The 26144-nt window shown below is 39.5% G+C and overlaps 1 protein-coding gene across 3 annotated transcripts in view; it reads left to right on the top strand.

Annotated features, from left to right (window-relative positions):
- CHRM3 (cholinergic receptor muscarinic 3) overlaps positions 1 to 21835 on the top strand; it is a 501021-nt gene extending 479186 nt beyond the window's left edge. For all 3 annotated transcript variants that reach the window (XM_038398023.2, XM_043511419.1, XM_043511420.1), the window contains one exon: positions 7618 to 21835. In XM_038398023.2, the coding sequence (XP_038253951.1) occupies positions 7618 to 9445 (1828 nt within the window). In that variant the 3' untranslated portion in view covers positions 9446 to 21835. The remainder of the gene's footprint in view (positions 1 to 7617) is intronic.
- Positions 21836 to 26144: the final 4309 nt, after the last annotated feature.

Genomic DNA, 26144 nt, shown 5'->3' on the forward strand with positions numbered 1-26144 from the left:
TCACATGGAAGTTAAAGTTCCCATGTTACTTCTTGAAACAACAGAAGTAATTCATGTATTCTGGCCAACATCTCCCTCTCTCTACCCCCAACCTTCCATGAAACCAATCTGAATGTTTAAGACTGAACATGAGCTCTTCATTAATGCACAACAGCAACTCCATTTTCCTGGACAGTCACTGCAACTGACTCTATATTGTAAAGTACTTGCAGATACTTTGTAATATGGAAGATGCTACAGAATGTAATTTTTATACGGCTGTCTGTAAGTATAGAAATAGGAGATGAGGTGAAAATCTCATCACAGATACCATACTTGCAATACGTACAGTAACAAGATGAATGATTGTTAACTGGTTTACCTTAAGATGATACTTCATAGGCATATTGAGATGCACAAGATTTGTTCATTCTCTCTCATTCTATAGCTTGTTATGAATTTCCACAGCAATTGACACTTCAGTTATTTGCTGTTTGTGCAAATGCAACTGTTTGAAAATGCAACCAAATGTCACATATTTTTCTTATTAGTCCTTTGGGAAGGTCATACTATTTTTAACTTCTGTCTATGCTCTAAGAGTTCCATTTCCTTCAATGGTTGTTTTCTCTCTCCTTCCAGTCCTTTGGAGGGGGATGGGGAGCGAGATTAATTTGACTTTTGTGTTCAAAAAGATTTTCTAATAATATAATCAAAATTTTGGACTCATGCTTCCAGCTTCCAACCAACAACCTGCACTAAGTGTTAGATGTCACCTTTGTACAATGCCCCTCTCTCCTGCTTTCTGTCCTCTAATGTCTATAAAGGAAGCTCTGCTCTCCCTTATACTGATCATATCAGACATGCAGTTGGCAAGTGTATTCATTTAAAATCTCTCTTGTGCTGTTCTTGGTTAACCTCATTCCATGGGAGAACTATGGACAAGACATGTCTCGCGCCTAAATTTAACATTGTAGCAAGTATGTTTCCACTGATCCAACAATGTGTTTTATGTGAAGGGTTTTTTTCATGGTGGCTAATGCACCCTGACATGTAAATACACAGTTGTAATACTGTCATATCAAGTTTCAGAGTAGCAGGCATGTTAGTCTGTATTTGCAAAAAAGAAAAGGAGTACTTGTGGCACCTTAGAGACTTTGTTAGTCTCTAAGGTGCCACAAGTACTCCTTTTCTTTTTTGTCGTATCAAGATGGCTCATACACACGTTTGTTTCACCCAAACTTATAAAATGATGTAGCTGAACCTGAGGCCAGCCACATCACCTCCTCTGTGACTTTCTTCAAAGTTCTAAATATGTTATTGTAAATGAGTTTTTCATAAACCTCCATTCAGTAGGTTTCAGGTACATCAGGTCTCCTTTTACATACATTAGTGTAAATCAGGACCTTCTTCAGTCAAGGCAATGGAACTTTTTTGGTGTGAAAGTGGTATAAATGAGAAGAGAATAAAACTACCAGAATTCTCCCCCCCCCCTTCTGCATCTCTGCAAAGTTGTTCCTGGGGAAAAAAATCAAATATATAGTGGGTGGGATAAGTCCAGTTGATACAGGACTGATTGCTTGACTTCTGCATGTGTTACAGCATGAGAGTCTAACATTGTGGCAGCAGAAGTTACATAAAAGAATGAGACAAAAAACAATTGAACTACATCTGCCCCATAATCAGAAGTAATAAATCTAAAGAAGTCAGTGAAAGATGTAAACAGTGTGGTAGTCTTGTCTTGCAGCTTCTCCTGGGATTGTTTCAGAAATGTCTGTTGATTTGCTTGATAGATCCAGTTTAGTTGGTGACAAATGTGTCTGTTTCTCACTGAGGATGAAGAAAAGTCCTCCCAGAACCACTTTACAGATAAAAGATACACTCCAAAGCTGAACACAATACATGTACTTCCTTTCACGCTACAGAAACCTTTTCAGACACTAGTCTTGAGAGAAGAAAAGGAGTACTTGTGGCACCTAAAGACTAACAAATTTATTTGAGCATAAGCTTTCATGAGCTACAGCTCACTTCATCGGATGCACTCAGTGGAAAATACAGTGGGGAGATTTATATACACACACAGAGAACATGAAACAATGGGTTTTATCATACACACTGTAAGGAGAGTGATCACTTAACATGAGCTATTACCAGCAGGAAGTGGGGGGAGGGAAGAAAACCTTTTGTGGTGATAATCAAGGTGGGCCATTTCCAGCAGTTAACAAGAATGTCTGAGGAACAGTGGAGGGTGGGAGGGGGAGACAAATAACATGGGGAAATAGATTTACTTTGTGTAATGACCCATCCACTCCCAGACTCTATTCAAGCATAAGTTAATTGTATCCAGTTTGCAAATTAATTCCAATTCAGCAGTCTCTCATTGGAGTCTGTTTTTGAAGCTTTTTTGTTGAAGGATAGGTCTGTGATCTTAGGTCTGTGATCAAGTTTTTTTTGTTGAAGAATAGATACTCTCAGAGAGATTGAAGTGTTCTCTGACTGGTTTTTGAATGTTATAATTCTTGACGTCTGATTTGTGTCCATTTATTCTTTTATGTAGAGACTGTCCAGTTTAACCAATGTACATGGCAGAGGGGCATTGCTGGCACATGATGGCATATATCACATTGGTAGATGCGCAGGTGAACGAGCCTCTGATAGTGTGGCTGATGTGATTAGGCCCTATGATGGTATCCCCTGAATAGATATGTGGACAGAGTTGGCAACGGGCTTTGTTGCAAGGATAGGTTCCTGGGTTAGTGGTTCTGTTGTGTGGTGTGTGGTTGCTGGTGAGTATTTGCTTCAGGTTGGGGGGCTGTCTGTAAGCAAGGACTGGCCTGTCTCCCAAGATCTGTGAGAGTGATGGGTCGTCCTTCAAGATAGGTTGTAGATCCTTGATGATGCATTGGAGAGGTTTTAGTTGGGGCTGAAGGTGATGGCTAGTGGCGTTCTGTTATTTTCTTTGTTGGGCCTGTCCTGTAGTAGGTGACTTCTGGGTACTCTTCTGGCTCTGTCAATCTGTTTCTTCACTTCAGCAGGTGGGTCTTGTAGTTGTAAGAATGCATGATAGAGATCTTGTAGGTGTTTGTCTCTGTCTGAGGGGTTGGAGCAAATGTGGTTGTATCATAGAGCTTGGCTGTAGACAATGGATCGTGTGGTGTGATCTGGGTGAAAGCTGGAGGCATGTAGGTAGGAATAGCGGTCAGTAGGTTTCCGATATAGGGTGGTGTTTATGTGACCATCGCTTATTAGCACCGTAGTGTTCAGGAAGTGGATCTCTTGTGTGAGGCTGAGGTTGATGGTGGGATGGAAATTGTTGAAATCCTGGTGGAATTCCTCAAGGGCTTCTTTTCCATGAGTCCAGATGATGAAGATGTCATCAATGTAGCGCAAGTAGAGCAGGGGCGTTAGGGGACGAGAGCTGAGGAAGCTTTAGAGAGGCAAGGTGAGTGAGTCCAATAAAAAAATATTACCTCACCCACTTTGTCTCTCTAATATCCCGGAACTGGCATAGCTACGACTAACTACGTTCAGTAGGAGTTGTCAGTGTTAAGGATCTGTAAGCATCTGTTGCATGGTTTCTGAAGTGCTTTAGAATAAAAGACACTAGATGACTATAAACTAGCATTGCTTATTATGCAATTAGCAGTTGTGCATTCCTACTGCCATACTTTGATTGAGAGAGAAAAATTCCCCACCAATTACAATTATTTTCTTTCTAGCCTGCTTGGCAAGACCCTGGTTCATTACTCACAGAGCTTGCAGGCATTTTGCCTGAGCCATTCTTTCTCATTCATCATTTCACCTCATGCCTGTAACTCCTTTAGTATAGGCAGGCAGGCATCATGTATGTCATAGCATACAATTTTAGGTCCCAATCTGCAAGGTGTTAAGCATCCTCTGCTCCTACTGAAGCCAATAAGTGATCAGGGCACTCTCCATCAAATGGGATGTGCTCAGCATCCTGCCAGATCAGACTTTAATGAGAAACTTGATGAAAAACAAATTAACACATTAATCATCATTAATATTACAGTACTGCCCAGAGACCATTGTGCTAGGCAATGTACAGACACATAATAGACACACCCTGCCCTGAAGCGCTTACTATCTAAGTAGAAGAATATAGACAACGGGTGGATAAAACAAACATTGGTGAGGGAAGTACCAGAACACAATGAGACAGAAGATCTTATTATAGCACCTGCTAAGTACAGGTAGTACTTAATGCATCTTGTACAGTGTGCTATACGAGACACCATAATATTTGTACTTACAGTAGGAATAACTGTACCTGGCAACTGTGGTGAGCATTTACTTTCAATAGCACCCACTATCACTACTGGCTGGACAAGAGTGTATTTCAGAAGTTACATTTAGAATATGAGTTATAGGTCAAGGATAAAGTCAAGTTTAACATCCGATATGTCCTCTACGATGACTGTGTGCTGTCTTAGTATTTGGATTGAATGATTCTAATGACACTTTGTTCCTGTTTTATTTATTGGATGCAAATGTATAGATCGGATAAGCTGTTCGAATTCTAATTTCACCAAAGATTTATTTTTATTTCTCATAAAAGTGCTGAAAGTTATTATGCTGCTTGTTTTATGGGCACTATTGAAATTGCTGGTAAGCTCTGACTAAACAGCCAGAACTAGGCATTGTGATATCCACAAAAGCACACAAAAATAGATATATAGATAGCCATACATAGACCAATATTTGTCATAAGTCCAAAAAGAGGGACTGCTTTTTTAAATAGCCTTGTGTTAGCCTGGAATCATTTTTCCTAAAATCATTGTCTTTTATGACATGACATGACATGACATGTCATGTTTTCCAGTATTACTACTAACATATTGTGAAATAATATAACAGAAAATGAAAAAAATGAAAATTTTGATCTTTCAATTTTTTTCTGAAATAAAATTTTCGCCGTGAATTTTTTTTCTGAATTTCTCTTTCATGGGTTTTATGTTTCTTTTAAGTTACAACCATGTAGTTTTATAGATCTTTAAAAGAATGCTAACATTTCCCCCCAAAAAATTAATAGACCTACACAAAAATGTTCAATTTTTCCACAGTAAATTAATAGAAATAGCAAAGAAAGCATTCTGGTTTAGCCCCAAAGAGGAAAATCCCTTTCTCTAGATAAGTGGTTCCCAAACTTGTTCCGCTGCTTGTGCAGGGAAAGCCCCTGGCGGGCTGAGCCGGTTTGTTTACCTGCCATGTCTGCAGGTTCGGCCAATCGCGGCTCCCAGTGGCCGCAGTTCGCTGCTGGAAGTGGCAGCCAGTACGTCCCTTGGCCCGCGCCACTTCCAGCAGCTCCCATTGGCCTGGAGCAGTGAACTGTGGCCACTGGGAGCTGCAATCAGCCATACCTGCGGAGAAACCAGCCCGGCCCACCAGGGGCTTTCCCTGCACAAGTGGCGGAATGAGTTTGGGAACCACTGCTCTAGATATTGTTTCCAAAAAATGACCTAAATTTAAGACCAAACCATTGCTTCAGTCCTTAAGTGTGATCTGCTAGTGTGGATTCTGTACCAATCTGTAGCCTCATTTACATCACTGTGGATCAGCATTTGTGGATATTGTTCATGATTAGAGTCCTGTAGAAATATGCCAAAAATTTAATTTCCCATATTTCCTCCTGAATTGCTGTATTCACCACCTAGATGCTCTAATGATGAGTGGACTAGAAATATATTGGATTAGATGAGATTCAGACATGGTATCAAAACTGTTATCCTCTTCTTTTTATTAAATAAATTAGAGTGGTTAACCTAATATTTTCACTTACTTTGGCTCCCAAACTGTGTTTTCATTATTACCTATGGTGTGTAGTGTAAAGTGAGCTACAGGTCAGTTCATTTACACTAGGTCAAAGTAATGAGATTACTTTAAATGACATATTCCCCACATGCTTTGCTAACACAACACAAAACAGTTTTCTTTTCGGGTTTCTTTTAACACCATACTGTTTTGATACCTGCTTAAGTCTATCATATTAATCCATAATTATCAATTCTAATTGATACTAATTAGAATACTAATACTGGCCTACAGTAAAAGACCTCTTCTTTGATGAGGTATTTTGTTTCAGAGTTACTATTAGAGAAAGGTTACTTTGTGATAAAATTGATTTATAACAATTTATCTAGTAAAATCCCAGGTTAGGAGTCCAAGGAACTTGATAAAATGTTGAGAATGCAGACTGACGTTTTGAGAGAGATGTTGAGTTTATCTCAGTTCCTACAATACTTGGGAAGAGGATAAAGGTCTAATTATCATGAATCAGTCTCCCCTTCCTCCCCATTTTCATAAAATATTTAATGATCCCTTTGAAAATCAAGCATACTTGCTGAACCCACTAGACCTACATAATCCTCAGTCCAACTGTGCAAATGAGCTTTTTTGCAAATTGAGTACCTGCACATGTAAAAGGGCACTTACAGTATTTTCACAACTGGCAAAGTTGCATATGAAAATGCAGGTGTGTGTAATTGATTGTGCCTTTTTTTGAGAGAGAGAGAGAGAGAATTTGGCCCTGTGTATCTATAGTTTATAGATAATGAAAAGTAAATTTTATTATTTCTGTCACTAGCATCTGGATGCCCTTGCTGTTGCATGGATCTAATTTATAAAGTCATGTGTGTGAAAAAGCCAAAAATGGCTGAGAACTAAAAATTGAACGATAACAAATCAGAAATCCCAGAGATTATTGAAACTTGTGATATGTTAAACAAAAGGAGCTGTCAACCAGGGGACAGGGAGCAGAGGGTGGTTGGATGGGGCAGACGTTCTGGAGGGGGGCAGTCAGGGGACGGGAACAGAGGGGGTTGGATAGGCATGGGAGCCCCAGGGGGCCTGACGGGGCGGGGTGTGGATAGGATTCGGGGCAGTCAGGGGACAGGAAGCGGTGGTGGGGTTTGATGGGGGTGGGGTCCGGGGGGCAGTGGGGGTGGGGCATCCCGGAGGGGGCGGTCAGGGGACAAGGAGCAAAGGGGGTTGGATGGGTTGGCGGTTCTGAGGGGGGCAGTCAGGGGGCAGGAAGTGGGAGGGGCAGATAGGGGGCGGGAGCCAAGCTGTTTGGGGAGGCACAGCCTTCCCTACCCATCCCGCCATATAGTTTTGCAACCCCGATGTGGCACTCGGGCCACAAAGTTTGCCCACCCCTGCTCTACAGACATACTAGGCTTCAGAGTAAGAATCCTAGAATCTTATTTTATAGGTAGTAGAACCAACAGAGATTGGGACTCCATTGTACATGGCACAAACAGAGATATACATCCATATTGACAGAAATGGGCTCAAGTTGCAAGATTCCAGTGTGGATCTGAATTTTGAATATCCCAAAGAAATGATGATGAGGGGTCCAGGGTTTTGGCTTAATCCATTATAAAAATAGACCTCTGGATTCTCTTGTGGATTCAGACTCACGTACAGGAGGGCTCACCTGGCTTTTAGTTTGGCATCTTGTGAATAATTAACAATAACTTATTTTTAAGGAAAGCCCATAAAAATATTAAAAAGAATCCAGATTAATGCCTGGTGCAATATGAGTGACACCACAAATGTATTTGGCCTATTAAAAAAAACTTTTGATTTACTGTCTCCCTTCTTATTTCTTTCCCTCTGCAGACTATGTCAAAAAGTCACAATGATCCTGCACAATAACACTACAGTCTCCCCCTTGTTTTCAAATGTGAGCTTCTTCTGGAATAGAGATTCCCAGGGAACAGGGCTTCTTGAGGATGCAACATCAGTCATTGGCAGTTATGACTTCCCTCAGACAACTGAGAGTTTTCCCTTCGCTACTGTGGAAACAGCCAATAGGTCAGTAGATGGCATGAACAAAGATCCTCTGGGTGGACACACACTCTGGCAAGTAGTTCTCATTGCCTTCCTCACGGGCATCCTCGCACTGGTGACCATCATAGGAAACATCCTGGTGATTGTGGCATTTAAAGTTAACAAACAACTTAAAACAGTCAACAACTACTTCCTGCTGAGTCTTGCATGTGCAGATTTGATCATCGGTGTTATTTCAATGAACCTTTTCACCACATATATCATCATGGACCGCTGGGCTTTGGGAAGTTTGGCCTGTGATATGTGGCTCTCCATCGACTATGTAGCCAGCAACGCCTCTGTCATGAATCTCCTTGTCATAAGTTTTGACAGGTATTTTTCCATCACCAGGCCCCTTACATACAGAGCTAAACGAACAACCAAAAGGGCCGGAATGATGATAGGCTTAGCTTGGGTCATCTCGTTCATTCTTTGGGCCCCTGCCATCTTGTTTTGGCAGTATTTTGTTGGGAAAAGAACTGTGCCTCCTGATGAATGTTATATCCAGTTTCTAAGTGAACCTGTCATCACTTTCGGCACTGCCATAGCTGCCTTTTATTTGCCAGTCACCATTATGACTATTTTATACTGGAGGATCTACAAGGAGACGGAGAAACGCACCAAAGAGTTAGCAGGGCTACAGGCCTCGGGCAGCAAAGCTGAGGCAGCTCGCTTCATTTGCCAAACTGGCAGCTCCAGAAGCTGCAGCAGCTATGAGCTGCAACAGCAGAGTGTGAAGCGCTCCGCCAGAAGGCAATACGGCCGATGCCACTTCTGGCTTACAACAAAGAGCTGGAAACCCAGCCGGGATCAGGGGGACCAGGAGCACAGCAGCAGCGATAGCTGGAACAACAACGATGCCGCTGCTTCTCTCGAAAACTCTGCCTCCTCTGATGAAGAAGACATTGCCACGGAGACGAGGGCCATTTATTCCATTGTGCTGAAGCTTCCTGGTCACAGCACCATCCTCAACTCCACTAAACTACCCTCAGCTGACGACTTGAATGGGTCAGGGGACGACTTGCAGAAATCCGACATGGGGTCAAAGGAGAGGAACCCTAAAAGGTTGCACTCTCAGAAAAGTGTGGAGGACGGAGGGAACTTTCACAAGAGCTTTTCTAAGCTTCCAGTTCAGCCAGGGTCAGCAGTCGAAGCAGCCAAGGTTTCTGATGGCATTCCGTCAATGACTAAGACATCCGCAGCCCTGCCTTTATCCTTCAAGGAAGCAACCCTGGCCAAAAAGTTTGCCTTGAAGACCAGAAGTCAGATCACCAAGAGAAAACGAATGTCGCTTATCAAAGAAAAGAAAGCAGCACAGACGCTCAGTGCTATTTTGTTTGCCTTCATCATCACCTGGACACCATACAACATCATGGTGCTGGTGAACACCTTTTGTGATAGCTGTATCCCCAAAACATTTTGGAACCTGGGGTACTGGCTTTGTTACATCAATAGCACAGTGAACCCTATGTGCTACGCATTGTGTAACAAAACATTCAGAACCACTTTCAAGATGTTACTGCTGTGCCAGTGTGACAAACGGAAGCGACGCAAACAGCAGTATCAGCAGAGGCAGTCAGTCATTTTTCATAAGCGGATCCCCCAGGAGACTTCATAGAATAGTATTTTTAACAAAAAAAAAAACAAACTATCAAAGGGCATGTGGGAGGGGGAGTGGTTCCAGGGTGCTGATACAAACCTTTCATCATCAAGATGTGAGAGCAGCTGCCAGGCTTATATATCCTTTTAATAAATCCAGTTTAATATTAAAATCAAATCTGCATTAAGCAAAAACAAACAGACTTCAAGGTTTTTTATTAAGGAAATGAAAGACTTTAATAAAGTTTTCCTACAAAATTACAAGAAGCTGTAGAGCAATTATGAACCCGTTACTGATCAGCCCAGTTTTTTTGGTTGTAATCACCTCTGGGATCTCAGGTAAGCACATCTAGCTAGTCCAGTTCCAGCTGTTTCCAAGGAATCAACAGGTTTCAATTCAACTCACATGTGGATACAGCAAGCTAGTTAAACATTGTTATGAAATTATTTAAAACACTGTATAGGTTGCAAAACTGTTTCTTGTTGTCCCAGTAAACCTTCTTGTCTCCTCTTTTGGTGTGATTCTCCTTGTAGCCCTGATTCTTGAACCTTACAGAGTATCTATTTGTGCAGCTCATGTTATGTGTGTGTGTGTGTGTGTGTGTGAATGCACAAGTTACACTCACACTCCACCATTTATATATATAAATATGCCAGGAAAGAAGTGATCTATCAATCTAAATTCTTACATGGGTCCCTATCATTGTGGTATGTGAGTGAAATATATGATTTGACAAATTAGTCTGTAAATGTAAATTTATTTTGTTATTTTCAAATTGAAATTATAGTGTATATTTGAAAACATAAAATGCACACCATTTAGAAAGAGATAAATAAGTGCTACTTGTGATCCAAATGCTGTCCACAGATTATTGCTATGGGACATATGCCAACCTAATACAGAGATGCAGCCAGATAAAATTTAATACAGAGATGCAGCCAGATAAAATTCTGTATGTATGCAGTACCGTATTTCAGTCCAAGTGATAATGCCTCCTCAGAAGCATTGGCTACTGAGCTCAAAGTTGAGCATAGAATTCTGGAATCTGTAGTCTCTGCAAGCTGCATGTCTGTAGTAAAAGTTGAAAAAGTCTGCATTTTATGGAAAAGGAATTTTTACAGACTGCCACTGTGGCCTTCAGTTGCAAAAGTCTTGTGTAGAAGAAATCCTTGATTGTTTTGAACCTGAAGGACACTTATTCGAAAACATTTCTTTTTCACAATCTGTTTGAAAAGTATAGTAGATATCACCAACTTGCAAGCTGGCACTTTCTGATAAAGAAAACAAAAAAGGGGCTTTAATATTTATAATTTAGACATGGCCAGTATTTCCTGGTATTTATGATATGGTCTACACCAAACATAGTGTGCTTTATAAAAGTCAGAGATCCCCTGAGGAAAGTACTGTACTTTTAAGTATTGTTCTAAATCTTATTTAGTTATGTGTTAAAAGATAATTTCATATTAGCCTTTGAACTGACCAAAACAATTTTTTCCTGATACTCATATTTTGCTGAAAATAATAATAAAGCAAAAAACAAAACAAACAAACAAAAACCCCCAACAAACTTCCTTTATAAAGAGGCATCAGTGTTGTGAACACAGAACTGGTATAAAAGCTGCTTTTGTATTCTGTGTGAGATGGTGTTTACAGATGATTTTGACAGCAGTGGAAGTATATTAAATGGTGTCTGTGTATCTGAACTATTTAATTTTGTGTTATGTTTATATGAAGAAATATTTATACAGACTTCACCAAATGTTTTATTTAATGTTGATAAATATTGCTCTTCAGTCTTCAACTGTAGTGTCCTTTTAAAGTGATTCATAAAGGTCCGCTTGAGCAATGAATACAGTATACCTAGCTTTCATGTCACTAAAGCAAATATTCATACTCATAACATTCATAATTTTTATTGTTTTTCTGGTATGAGTTATATTAAATGTCTATCTAAAACAAAGTTTGTAGCCTATGCTCTAGGTCTAGTGATGAGAAAAAAAAGTAGGCCTTGAGCTGTAGATCAGTCACATTTCAAGGTGGAGAAACCCATAATTTACTGATCAGTTTTGTTTGCCACATCCAACCAAAGATTTACAGGGAGCCACCAAACTGTTTCCTAAGCTGCATAGAAAATTACAGAGCTTTATTTTACAGAACTGTGTAGTAACAAAGTGCATATCTGCAGTACATTTCATTACTCAAGTTGACCTTCTAACCAATGTTTGAACAGCTATAGATATATATAGATATATTGCCTTCTTATTATATTCTGATAATTAGAGTAGTGCAGTGCCCTCTAATTCACAAAGTATGAGAGCAAGTAAGGAAGCCAGAGTTCAGTAAGAGACTCTATTATATAATGCTATTGATTTTACTATGGAAAATTATTTTTCTACCGAAGTTAAGCTTCTTCTGAAAAGGAACTGTCACTATTGTTTACATGATAGGAAGAGTTAAAACTCTTGGATTGTTTTCGGAGAAAAAAAATAAACAATTTGATGTGTGAACAGGCTTGAAAATGTTATTTTACAGACATAATACATTATGGATTTATACACATACTAGAAAAGATTAATTTAGTTATATATTTACTTAAAGGAATATGCACTATAAAATATTCAAAATTTGGCTGTGTTGCAAATACAATTCTAAACAAAGAGAAATCAGATTAATATTTCATGTGTGTATGTGTGTTTGCATGATATATATATATATATTTACACATATATATATAGATGTATGTCCATTTGTATATATGCAAACAGATTTTATATACATGCACAAAGAAATATATATGTGTAAGAAAGGTGCAATACAAATGGACACAATCTGCCACGGCATTTCTTTGCACAAATAAAAAGGAAGTAAGGGCTCACATCTGATGGAGGAAAGTGGAGTCACAAACATTATAAAACTGTCAGTAGGAGTGCAGTCGTGTAAAACTTTCTTACATCAACAGGTGGCCTCATAAATCCAGTCCTGCTCCTGTTAATTTCAAAGGTCCAGGATTGGACCCCATTAGAGTAGATTAATGAAGTTTAAGACTACTGGGGCATCAAGAGTAAATTTTGCAGGGTGGGACCCAAAGGCTATCAAAATGGCAGACACTGTAAACCCCTGTCTGAGACACCAGCACATACAGCATCATGTGGCTTTTATATGTGCTAGAGTTGCATGATTCTGACATATTAGATTATGACTCTAAGCTCAGAGGCTGTGAAAAATAAATGAATATCTGACTGAATGGGCTAGTGGCAAGTATAACTGCAGCAAACAATTACATTTTTAATGGCATGATGTACCTTCTTGTCGCAGCTATAGGGCAAAATGTAATTGGAGCTCTACTCATCTCTGGCCTAAATCTAAAGGAATACCTTAATGGTCTGATTCTCAAAGGTGCTGAGCATCTGAAGTGTCCTTTGACTTCAGTGGGATTTGTGGGATCTGAGTATTCTGAAGAATCAGATCTTATCAGGGAACCAGCCATGTTGTGGAAAACTAGCATAGCCACGCAGATGTGCTGAAGAAGTTGCTTCCCTTCATCTATTAGCTTGCTAAAATCGTCAACTTTATTTTTTCTTTATAAGTAACTATTTTCCTGCTCTACTGTAAGAAGGGCCTGTGAATACATTTGAGCCATTCTCAACCTCGTGCCTATAATAATTGAACATATGAATCCAAGCACCCTTGGCTCTCCTGTACATATTGCAAACATCAAAACAAAAAAGAAATCTATTTGTATCTTTCCCCTGGTTGGTAAGGTCAGTAAGTTTAAATAGGCACACACAATCACACCACATACACTTATGGAGGGCATAGCTGTGCGATATAATGCTGAGTAATGTGATAAATTGCATTTAACATGCACCCTTGGCACCTTACCATACATGGACAAATAATCTCATGAAGAGAGATTGAAAAGACCAGAAGTCAGGGACTGCTTTCCTTAGAGAGGAGACAATAAGAGGAGACATGATAGAAACATACAAAATAATTTAACAGTATAAATCTGGTAAATCAGACACTTCTGTTCTCTGTATCTCAGAACAAGGGACACTCAATAAAAGTGAAAGGAGACAAATGCAAAATTAATAACAGGAAATACATTTTCAGGAAACACATAATTAGACTGTGGAACGCATTGCCACAGGACACCGTTGAGGCTGAAAGCTTAGCAAGATTTATATTAACATTTACGTCTTCCCCATGTGACACATTCCACTTGCTTCTAGCCCTGGAAGGTCCTAAGATTTTCAACTTGGAAGTTATGGCTGTGTGTGTGTGTGCGCGCGCGCGTGTGTGTGTGTGTGTAGAAGAGCTATTGTAGTAATTTGTGGAGGTGTTTCAAATTTTGTGTTTTTTTTTTTTAAATGGTGAATATTTGAAGTTGCTCAGTGGCTGGAATTGTTAGAATTCGTCTTGGTAGAGATGGATTAGAATAGAGTACAGCAGGTGGACCTGTGATTACAGGATCGGACTCCTGAGTCATCTCGGGACCCAGGTGTAAATCTGTGGTAGATATCATCTTTGAATCAAGGAATCACCGGTGACAGATGCCACAGTTAAAGATGAAAGATATATGCTCTTTATTACATGGCTATCACCACCAGCATGTATACACACATCTATACAGTGCATTAATATATGTGCTGTGGCTTTATATATAAAATTATACTGAAAAGTCAGCCAAAAAAGGAAGATTATTTTGATACCTCATGAACTGTAACCTGACAGCAGAACTATGTTTACTTTTATTCTTTCACTTAGCTTGATAGAGAAGTTTCCTAGTCTTTCTGCAGAACACAGCTCTCAAAGTGGATTCTCTTTTTCTCTGAAAATGGGGTTTCCTGTGTGTGATATAGGCCCTTTGGGCTTTTCAGAAATCTAAAGATGGAAACCATTTCCCAGATTTCACCCATTCAGGTCTTGCACCTGTTTTACAATAGGTTTAACTTCATTGACTCTACCAGAGGTAATCCAGATTTCCACCAATGTGAGATCAGAATCCAGCCATGTATGTCTATGAGCAGATTCTGTCTGGGATGAGATAGGCGAAATAGGATTTGACTACATATGGGCTGGGCACCCGTTACAGCCCTGATCCTACAAGCTGCTCTTTATAACCAAATTCCTGCACGCATATCGTCTCCTGACAGCTTTAATAGGACTCAGCCATGAGTGCAAGGGTCCATCCATGTGAACCAGCTTGCAGATTCAGGGTCTATTGGGGAGCTGTACATCATTGCAATATTATTTGTTTTGGATAACCAGTGTAGAGGTCATCTCAGCTTTACTGGGTTTATCCATAGTCTCAACATAAGAAAAAAAGTGTGTGTGTGGGGGGGGGAATCTCCTGATCTTCACACTCTGCTGTATGAAATTGCACTGTAATTTCCTGGCCTCATGGACAGAGTTATGCACACTTTGAAAACCTTGCTTGCTTGCCTGTTTGAAGAAACATAGGGTATGAGTTCAGATCATTCATTTTTTTCTTTAACACAATAAAACCTAGTTTAACAGGGATGTATGATTCAGGCTTCAGAGAAAGCTTATGAAAGTGGTGATAAAAACTATCAGCTCATTTGCAGTAAGGAGGCCTAACATGCTTCTAAATGGGTGAAGCTATACAGTTTATTTAACTTGGCAGAAATCTTGGAAAATAAACAAATGGTAAAAGTTTTTATAGAAGCTCAAATCCTTCTCATGCATAAGGGTGAATAAATACATGTAAAGCAGCGCCTAAATAAGTTCACTATATGATTGGCTTTGTAAGCCAAGCTCCTCCATCATTAGCTATGCCACACATGTAAGAGGTGGATGTCCGGGTCAAGCCTTTTTGATCTGGTCCTTGTTTTCAGCACAGCACTTAATGACTGTACAATAATTCATAAGATTTTTTTCCCCAGGAATTTCAAATTAAGTTTTTGCTATTTGTTCCCTCCACTAAACAGTATTGCCTGGTGTGGGTGAAATGAAGCTATGTCTGTAAATCTGTGGTAAACATTAGTCACTTGGCTATGTTTAACAAAAAAAAAATACCCCAACACAACACTGCTAAACACAGAGATTTCAATTCAGTTTGCAAATTATTCAAAATGGCACATCTAACATTTATTTTACATGTGGATAAAATATCCTAAGGATCTTCGTGCTATCTCAGTGTAATGGAAATAAAATCCAAGGGCCACATCCTGACTCCTGGTCTGGCTGCAAACATGTAGATCCAGCCATCTGAGATATTGCTCTGCATGCGGGAATAATTGGGTGGTGTTGAGCCATTGTGGTAATTCCTCACACAACCTCTAAATCTTCAGCATAGGGATGTCTCAGAGAAAGGGGGTGTGGCTGGTGCCACACTGGTGCAAAATGAGACAGCCATACGGCTGTTTTTCTTTGTGCAGAGATCAGCCAGGGCTGTGGAGTGTAGGGTGCCCTAAATCCTTTGTGTTTTTCCTCCTCCAATCTCATCCACTCTGCATTGGTTGGACACATCCCAGAATAGATGTCTATGCAATAATACCTAATGCTTTCTGCACTGCACTTTCTTAATTTATTACTGTATCTTTTCATTATGATTCCATCCACTCCCCAAACACACACCACACACACTCTCACACATACACACTCACATTCGGATTTACACACTATATTTCAAAGTGCAAGTTTCCCAGGTTACAACATCCCAAGACTTAGTGTGCCAAAATTAAATCAGGACATGACTGGAAATCCACACATTTGTTTACATTAATAGCATTACAATAGAAAGTTATGCCCTCCAATTTTTAAAATACATTAAAAAACTCCACTCTGCTGATAAATTTTTTACTGGACCTCTAAGCTACCATATAAAAGATCATGAAGTTCTGCTTGTTGCTTTGCAACTACAGTTAAATCCTGCAGTTTCACATCAATGATGCTGGTGCAGCCAGACAGAAAAATAAAAGAACGGGTGGTCATTTTAGCTTTTACTGCACTGGACTCCATTCTGAAGTCCTCACTCAGGCAGAGTGCTCATTGAATAGAACTGACGTTTTGCCCAAATGTAGGATTTCAGGATCAGGCCCAGTTTTTGCAAACTGTACAAGGACAAACTAATGTATAAGGACAAACTTTAGGGGGGAAGTTATTTTATTTCAGCATTTCAGAGGAAAGAGTAAAAAATGCAAATTGATATGTAGTTGTAAATGGCTTTGTCTCTTAAATTTTTTCTATGTGTCACCCTCGTCTTGAAGGAAACTGACATAGAAGTGCTAGGAATAGTGCATCAGAAATGTAGCCCTCTTGAGCAGGTAATATAATCATTTATCATCATGTCTGATAAATAACCCTAAGTGGGGCTAAAGCTTCCAGTCTTGAAGACAATGGGATTTTGGATAGTCCAAAATCACTTCTGATTCCCTATAGATGGTATAAACAACTGCCACTTACTGTAGAATTTGTTAGCCTAACCTGCTCTGAAAATGCTGTGCCTGTGTGCAGCATAGTCCCTCTGTCGTTCTGCCTGTATGTGCAAGTATAGAGCCACTAATGTCAATGAGGTTCCTTTTACACACACGATCAAAGCAGTACAGCTACATAGGGTATTTGCCCACAGGTACTGTCAACATCTCATAAGGTTGGTGCACACATATGTTGGACACCACCTTGAAAACTGAAATTGTATCATTAGAAAAGCACATTGAATACTCCATAGAACTTTCAATTTTTACATGTTGCTATCACACCATTTGCAAGAGAATTGAGATTATTAGATAACTAGTCTTTTTTGTGCACCATTTACGCAATATGTGAGTTGATCTTTACAGTATCATAGAGAAGTTAAATTGAAAGTTAGATTTGCCTATTCACACCTGTTCTCCGAAACTATGTTTTACCATAGATATTGGGACAGACCACAGAAAACATCAAACATAGGAAGAAATAAAATATCTATGCAAAATTTAAAGATTTAAAAAGCAAAAATGTATTTTTTTTGTATTGGATAGTTTGTTTGTTTTAAACCCAAATATACCACCAATTAAATTTAATAAAAATCAAGCCGATTTTTAACTCAGAAAATGTTACTGTTCTAGAAAGCTTTGGGGCTATAGTCAATAAAAGTTATTATAAGTCGTTAAGGGAAGAATGTCACAAAAAGTGTCCTAGACTTTAGAAATGTTTACTTTGCATGTTTTATTCTTAACTGAATTTCACCTACTCAGATGTTGGCTGTAGCCCAACTGCCTCTCTTTATTGGCCAGTCATAAAGCTAGGAGGCAAAATAGGTTTTCCCTCCCCCCCCCCCAACACTTACCTGAACCTAAAATTGCCAACTTTTGTCTAAATCTGAATTAGAAACATTCTTCCATTGCTTTTGAAGTGCTATGACAGTTGTATGCATTTTGGAATTCAGGAGGCACTTTGGTCTCAGGACTGTGGTTGTGACATGGAATCTTAAACCCTTTTGCTCCCAGATAGATATGCGGGATATTCTGTTAATAGCAATGGAGCTAGAATGGTGACATTACAGGAATTTGATGACATATTCAATGTCCCTTGAAATGTTTTTAAATTCTTAAAATCTGAGACCCTTCCCTATTATACCTATGACTGGTGGATCAAAGGAGGCTCTACAGACAATAATCTAAACCTACATTTGTCTGTGTAAATAAAACTTATTGTAAGATTTGAATATTTAAAATAAGTTTACATCCTTCAGATACTTTCTCTATGGCATGTCTGAGAAAGATTTTGAATTAAATGGACACAGAATGATAAGGGTTAGTGCCTGTGAGAGTCTCTCAAGTAGAATCCACAACCAAGTTTTAAAACTCAGTCTAAGACATTAGAGATATAAGAAATTAATTTAAATCTGCAGAATTAAGTCCACTATTGAATAAGAGGAGATGCTTCCATAAGCAAGAATGTCCTTTTAAAAATGGCATGAAGTATTTTAATACCTTAAGCACATGCTTACCTTTGGGCATGTGCATAGTTCCCTTGCCTTCCGTAGAACTACACATGTGCTCACAGTCAAACACATATTTAAACAGTTTGCTGAATCATGATCAGAGTGATTAGCACCATTCAGAATCAAGCCCAAAGGCTAGATCCAATTCCCATTGAAGTCAGCAGGAGAGGGATCAGGCCATATGTTGTTTTTGTCTGGAGTAATTAAGCATCCTGATAGCTTCATTTCATAAATGTGGGTCTGTATTTTAACTGCTCGATGAATCCACTTGTTTGGAGATTTCTTTATCCAGCAGCTGTGGGTCTGAAATAAACGGCACTAGTGGCAGATGAAAAATAATTCAGGAGGCTATGAAACTGATACAGCCCTGTATCTATTGCCTATTAGCAGTAGTATTTGCCTATTAACAAGCACCTTCCCTGCTCGTACATAAAGTGTGTTGTGTATGTACACATACGTAGGTGTACACACACAACATTTTAAATATTCGACCTGTTTGGTTTTGCTATGATGCTTAACTCTGCCGAAGAATTGATCTTGCAGTTAAATAAAGCACTGCCTTACTGTATGTCTAAGGTAAATGTTATAAGAAAAAAAAATCCAGTTCACATTGAACACATTTTAAAAACAATAACACATATCAGTGGAAGACTAGAGATTATCAAAGATTATTTACTGTTATGTGCCTCAGTGGTAATGTTTCAGAGGAACTATGCTTCTTCTAACTAGTAAAAACAGCAACATGGAAAGGTTGACTATACAGGACCTGGATATTTTCTGAGATACCATTATACAAAAGGTTCCCCTTGAAGTCAGTGATAGTTCACTAATCTGTGGAGAGAGGTTGGGTGCTGAATTAATTGTAAAATGATGATGTAGCCTCCAAAGATCAAGTGCATTGCCAGCAATCCACAATTGTCCAGGGTTTTAAATACCTCTGCTAGCATGAATTGTCATTGAATGTGCCCCAAACTGAGGATCGGTCCCCCTGACGTGTGCTGTAAAGACTTGGCTTGCTCCTAATTATCACAGAAGAACATTGCTTTCACAAGAGATTTTTCTCCTGCCAAGTTATTTTAACTTATTACTATTTTTTTAACCCCACACTGAAATCTGATTAGGTGGCACCTTCCCTGGTGGAACTTTTCTAGAGGAAACATTGTAATCTACAAACTGCATTTACCCTGAATAGCCTGATAACACAGCGTAATAAAATATGATAATTTCATTTCTTTAGTCGCTGCTCACAGCACTGCTTGCTTGTTAAGATAAAAAATGAATGATTTGATATTAAACTCATATCTGATTGTACTATACATTGTGTGCCATGCAGTTGGTGATGTAAGGTTAACATAACTGCTAGGTGTTGTTTCAGCATTTGAAATATATTTCCGCTTTCTCCTTTCCTCTCTAAAGCTGAGAGCAAACATAGAATACAGACTGAGCAATTAGGAAATATGAAACTGTTTTGTATCAAGCAATTTTAGATTAGAGGCTGCAAGAGGTGAAAACAATCTTGAAAAGTCCATTAGAGTTAAGAGTCAAAGATTAAAATCTTCACCATGTAGATCCCTCTTTCATACATTTTTGGGGGAATCTCTTTCTCCTCCCCTCCCCTTCTAGTATCAGTATGTAAAAGTAGCTCTGTACTGGTGTCCATTTGCATGCTACAACACAACTTTATCTGCTAGAAGTTCACTTCATGAAACTCTCGTTTCCCCAATGAATTCCACAGGTTGTACAGCTACTCTACCCTGGTTGAGAATGCCAGCCAGTTCTGAAGCTGAATCTAAACTCCCACTAACTGCAATAGACCTCTGGAGTGCAAATTTTTACCACTGACCCACTGAGCGAATGCTGCCAGAAATTTCCTTCACCACAGCTTGCAATTGAGTATATGGCAGTCAATTGTTCAGTCAGTGTTTTCCAGATTGCAATCATTAATCTGAAATCCTGTTTATTTTAAGTATTGCCCTCTCCCCCTTGCTTCTCCCCCAGTCTACATACAGCAGAGCCGTACACCTGTCAGCAGAGCAGTCTGGTGAGAATAAAGCTAAAAATAAACACCCTGAGTTGTATATCATATTACAATCATTATCATCCTCACTCACTCCAGAGGACAATGTATACATATTGCAAAACCTACATTGAAAATCATACTCAGTTGAATTATAAATTCTCACATCGTCCATTATTCCCATTAAAGTTGGAAAATAATGGATATAAGAGACTGCTCAACCCTGTTCCCTTGACAAATTGCCACTCACTTAGCTGAAGCATGTATGCCTGTATATGTCAAAGGAGATATTTTTGGGTGCCTCTCTACTATTCTGAGAGAGGCTAAAGTTAATTCACACAGAAATATTATTGTCCTTTTTTTTTTCCCCACAGCCAACTTCCAATGACAAGTTTAATGCTGTCACTTCTGACTATACTAGAGTCTTCCTGTATTTTGGACTATTGATTCATCTTCCCTCACATGTGCCAATTTGTTCAAATGTCTTCCTTTCTCTCTGTTTCCTCCACAATGGCTGGTAAATCTATAAGCTTCAGCCCTTTACCACAGCATATTGAGATTTAGACAGGATTTGCTGTGTACAGTCTCTCTTCGAGTCAAATTGGATCCTTAACTTGTTGAGCTACCACACAGCTCTGTACTGTGCTCTTTAATTTTAATAAAATTTAATAAAAGTAAGCACGTGACTAAAATACTGAGGCATTAAAAATTGCCCATTCATATTATTTCCCGTCATTTAAAAGCAGTTTTAGCAAATATTTTTTTCTATTAGGAGCAAATGCTTCAAATGGATGGTCATGACTAGCTATGTAGCTTATAATGAGATCTAATACAAAACAGATACTCTTCAAATATTTATTAATAATGTTATCTAATTCATCTTGGCTGAATAGACTTAAATTAACTGTTAATACACACTCAAAACTCTCATTAACATCAATAGGTGTTCAGGCAGGACCAGCTGAATTAGTCTATCCTTAGAGGAAGGGTAAATAATACTTGGATTTTGTATTTCCAGTTAAAAAAAAAATGAGTCAAGTTCCCTCAAGTGTTAACCATCAAAACCTGTTCTGTGCCCTCAGGGAATCTCCTTTCATTACTCCACTGCAGTAAAACAACATACAGCAGCACAAATTTCACTCATACAGTATATGGATGTATAAGACTAAACAGTGAAAACACATATTGTAAATGATGTGATGGAGTGAAATTGTATATATATATTTCAAGTCTTCAGAATAGTTGAAGTTTTAACTTATTTCAAGTTTTTAAGTTGAAATCAATTCATATTTGGAAATTTTGTACAAGCTTGTAAAGTTAAATACTATGTCACCTGTAATTTATTTTGTTGCCATATATTGACACATGCTCATTTATATATGAAGTGTATTGTTTATCAATTGCTTCTAAGGCAGCAATAAAAACATGAAAATTGTTCTCATTTTCTGTCACAGATGTGTCACCTAATATCATTGGGCCAGGATGTTGCTGACAGTGGGAAGAAATCTTTGTTATTTTCTGTTTTGTTTCTTTTTAAGAAACAAAGTGAATTGGTGTTTTTAAAGTCATGTTCTCTTAGTCAAATCAGTGTCCCAGTCTTGCTTCCATTATAGATCCTGGGACCTACGCCAACAATTCCAAAGGAAGCATAATTGTACCCAAGCTCGCTTATACATCACCCTGTTTTCCTGACTCTTAAAAAAAAAATCTCGGTGAATTTGGGGCTAGAGAGTAACTTTGCCAACTGTCCCTGAGCGGAGGGGTGGGGGGGAGGGGGGACACTTAGCTGCATGGCCCCTAGAGAAGTGCAAATGACTCCTTTTTTCAGGGTTCATCCAAGACAAATTTTAAAAAAACAGTGAACCAAAAATTGACAAAAAAAATTGTTTCAAATGGAACAAAATGTTTCATTTTTGATCATTTTAACCTGCTAAATTTTTGTTGTAGAACTGATGTACATTTCAAAATGATGAATTGTTTTGACTCAAAAATCAAAGCATTTCATTTTCAAAAATAGCAGAAAAAAGCTTTTTTTTTTTTGCGGGGGAGTATGTGGGGGTGGGATTTTGGAAGGGTTTCTTAGCTGACCAAATAATTGGAACAATTTGTAAATGTTTTGGTTGACCTGCATCTGCATTTTTTTGTGAAAATTTTTTTCACACCCAATCATTTGGCCAAGCCCTCCCAGAAGCAGCCAGAGAATGAAGTGACACTCTTACACCACTTCTACACTTGGAGCTGGGGAGTGAGAGTCCCAGCTTGTCTATGGCAATCCAGGCTAGTTCTGTTGAGGCTCATGTGCTGAAAAAAGGTAATCTAGCTGGAATAGGCTCAGACTAGCCACCCAAATACATACCCAGGAGGTTGGGCATGTATATACTTGGAGTAGCTAGCCCAAGCCACTGCACATTGTACACTGCTGTATCAGTGGAGCTAGTGCAAGTACGTGTACGCAAGCTGTGAATCTCTTAATTCGCAGCTCTAAGTGCTGACATTGCCATAGATACTATGGGGATGTCTACACTACCCGCCCGACTGGCGAGCAGCGATCGATCCAGCGGGGGTCGATTTATCGCGTCTAGTCTAGACATGATAAAATCGACCCCCGAGCGCTCTCCCATCGACTCCTGTACTTCAGCACCGCAAGAGGCGCAGGCAGAGTCGACTGGGGAGCCGGAGCCGTCAACTCACCGTAGTGAAGAGACCACGGTGAGTAGGTCTAGGTACGTCGACGTCAGCTATGTTATTCGTGTAGCTGAAGTTGCGTAACTTAGATCAATTCCCCCCCCCCCACAGTGTAGACCAGGGCTCAGTTCCTCCCCTCCCTCCCACTTACTTTGGGGCAGGAGTAACTTATTTCAACCCTTTTTGGCGAGCAGCTTACTATCCCTCCCCTGTTTTACACAGCAACTCTTACTGGTGATCAGGGGTGCAGCTGGGACCCTTCCCACTCCCCACCTACTTGCTTGCAGTGGGGAAACTCAGGTGGGTGGTTCCTGCTGTCCCCTCCAAGCAGTGGGAGTCATAGTCAGAGCAGGGCCAATTCATGGAGTAAATGCTGAGTAAGGGTGTCATGATCTAGTCCTAAATAGAGCTGGACACATTTTTTTCAGTGAATAGTAAATTTACCAATAATGCAGTTTTGAGGCAACATTCCTAAATTTGGGTCAAATGCAGCCAATAGCTTTGACTAAATAAAAATAAGGATTTTTTTTATGTCAAAATGGTTTCTTTGGACATTTTTTAAATGAACCATTTTGACATTTTGTTTAGAAACAAGTTCTTTTTCTAAAGGTCATTTTGTTCAACCCAAATGAAATGTCGATTTTAGTTTCAGCAGGAAAAAAAAATGATACAATCAGTTTGGGTTTGAAAGCAAACATTTTTTTTCATTGTGGCCACCAAACCAAATTAAAAAAAAATCAATTGTTTGCTCAGCTTTAGTACTAAATATTTATTAAGCTATTTAAAGATAATAGGCCAAATCCTGCTATCCTTACTTCCTCATTGACTTCAGTTGGAAGATTGGTGTAAGCAGCATTTGGTGCTATATACGTATACTACATGTGCAAAAATTATGTTAAAAGACCATTATTAAGGTTGCAAGATCAAACAGGAGTGGAAAAAACAGTATGTGATCAAATAATTAAAGTCTGTCCCCTAATGCCTATGCACAAGATGGGTGAGGGACGGTTGCACTGGCAACAGTAATTCTGGTATTTCCTAACATTTGAGTGCATGACTTTGAAACCTTAATAGTGTTATTTTAATGTAGGGTGAGGAGAATATGTGTAATTTTCTAGGTTTATTAAACAAAACACTGAAATTCCACCATGTGGCATCATGTTGAGACCCACATGGTTCATCAGCAGTGTTAAAACCTCTAGATCCACTGCACAGAGCTATGCCACTTGAGCTGATGGAGTGACTGATAGTAATAGGTTGTCAAACCCTATATGGGACATCACTAGACAGGGAATGAGATACTTTGCCAAGGAATAGTCACTCTGGAGTTGTGGATTCTGTTCCAGGCTCTGGAGGGAAGTGAGATCTAATGGACACAGTCTCTTCTTTCTGTTTCCCCCAATCTTGATCCCTTCCAGTTCTTTCCCTCCAGCCTGTCCCCATCCTAATCTCTTCCCCACTCCTGGCTCCCAGTCTCCACTTTTCAGACTTCTGAGCTCAGTCCCATTCTCCTTGCCCTGCCAATCTGTGTCTCCCCTTCAGTACTCCCCATCCCAGTCCCAGTCTTCCCAGGACTCTGAGTTCCAGTCTTCCCTTCCGCTCTCAGTCCATTTCCAGTTGGACTCCAGTTGACACTCCTTGTCCATCAGTCCACCTTGCTCAGCCAGTCCCAGTTCCCTCCTCCCAGCCTCTCACCTGTTTCTTTTTTCTCTCCACCATCATCACCAGTGCCCAGCCTGTCCCTAATATACATCCAACTCCCAATCTCAGTTTCCCATCCCCACTCTTTCTCTCTCTGCCAGTTGCTAGTCCCAGTCTCCTACCCACATCCACGATACATTGTCCCAATCTACTCTCCTTCCTCTCCCTCCCCACAAAAGAGGTCCTGCGGTTGTGCTACCTTTATCTGAATCAAGCAATTTCTTCCTTCATGCAATCTGGGTGTGATTAAGGGAGTTACTGAGAGCAAAGGCCAGAACAGATGGTTCTTAAATTCCTATGCCCAGACCTAATAACTGACCTAATCCAAAGTGGTGAGGACCTGAATTGTAGGAAAAATCCTGCTCAACCCTGGGCTGGAGCATGCTCAGTGAGGACAGAATCTCTGAGATTTTATCTGTGAAACTCTAGCAAGTCTCTTCTGAGCAGGTGTGATCTGTGAGTTTTCAAAGGTTTATAACATGACCATATTTTTGGTGGATCTGCACAGGGCTGGCAAAAGGCACATCTCTAACACAAAAGCCACTCCCGTCCCTACGAAGTTTAAAGTACACTTCCAAACCATGACAATTCTTGAGCTTCTTGAAGAAGAGGCCACCAGAATTTTTTTTAAAACATGGGCAATTGAAAATAGGCTCTTATAATGGGAAATCTCAGGCAACTTTTAATGATGGGTGGTTCTACCAGCCCTGCTATAATCAAACATCAAAGCACAGCCTCAAATGCCTCTCTATGTAAAAATAATGCCATTTGTTCAATAGCAGGTTGCAGGCAAACATTAATTTCATGAGGTGGTTTGCTGCTTGAGCCAGTCTGCAGTTTGAGTTAAAGCTGAAGGTTTGTTCTATACGTAGGCATTTCAATACGCTGAAACCAAAGGCGATTCTATCTAATCCCTAACTATGGGCCAGACTGTGCTATTCTTACTAATGCCTTACTCCACAAGGTATCCTTTTGCAGTCTATATACCAGGTTGTGGACTAAAGTATTACGTAATTTGAGTAAGGGTACCACAATAGGCATGCTACATTCATCATTGTGGTACCTAAGTGCAGAGCCCATCTGAATTATATGCAACTCAAAGGCGTGGCTCTAGTGCTCTTTTCTGTCATTTTTATATTGTGGTGCTTTGAGCATGAAACCAGAAAAGTAATTTAGCGATTGACTCAGTGTGTTTAAAAGCCTTCAACTACAACCACTAGGCACTTGTATTCTCTTTGCTATTTTTACAGTAGCATTAAATATTACACCAAAAGGTCTGTTGATGACTGCAATGAAAGGAGAGGTGTGGGTGTGGCATGGGTGTGTGTAGAGAGAGAGACTAGCGCCTCTGGGTGAATGTGGGT

Source organism: Dermochelys coriacea, chromosome 3, assembly GCF_009764565.3.
Source record: "Dermochelys coriacea isolate rDerCor1 chromosome 3, rDerCor1.pri.v4, whole genome shotgun sequence".
In the NCBI taxonomy this organism is placed as follows: domain Eukaryota; kingdom Metazoa; phylum Chordata; order Testudines; family Dermochelyidae; genus Dermochelys; species Dermochelys coriacea.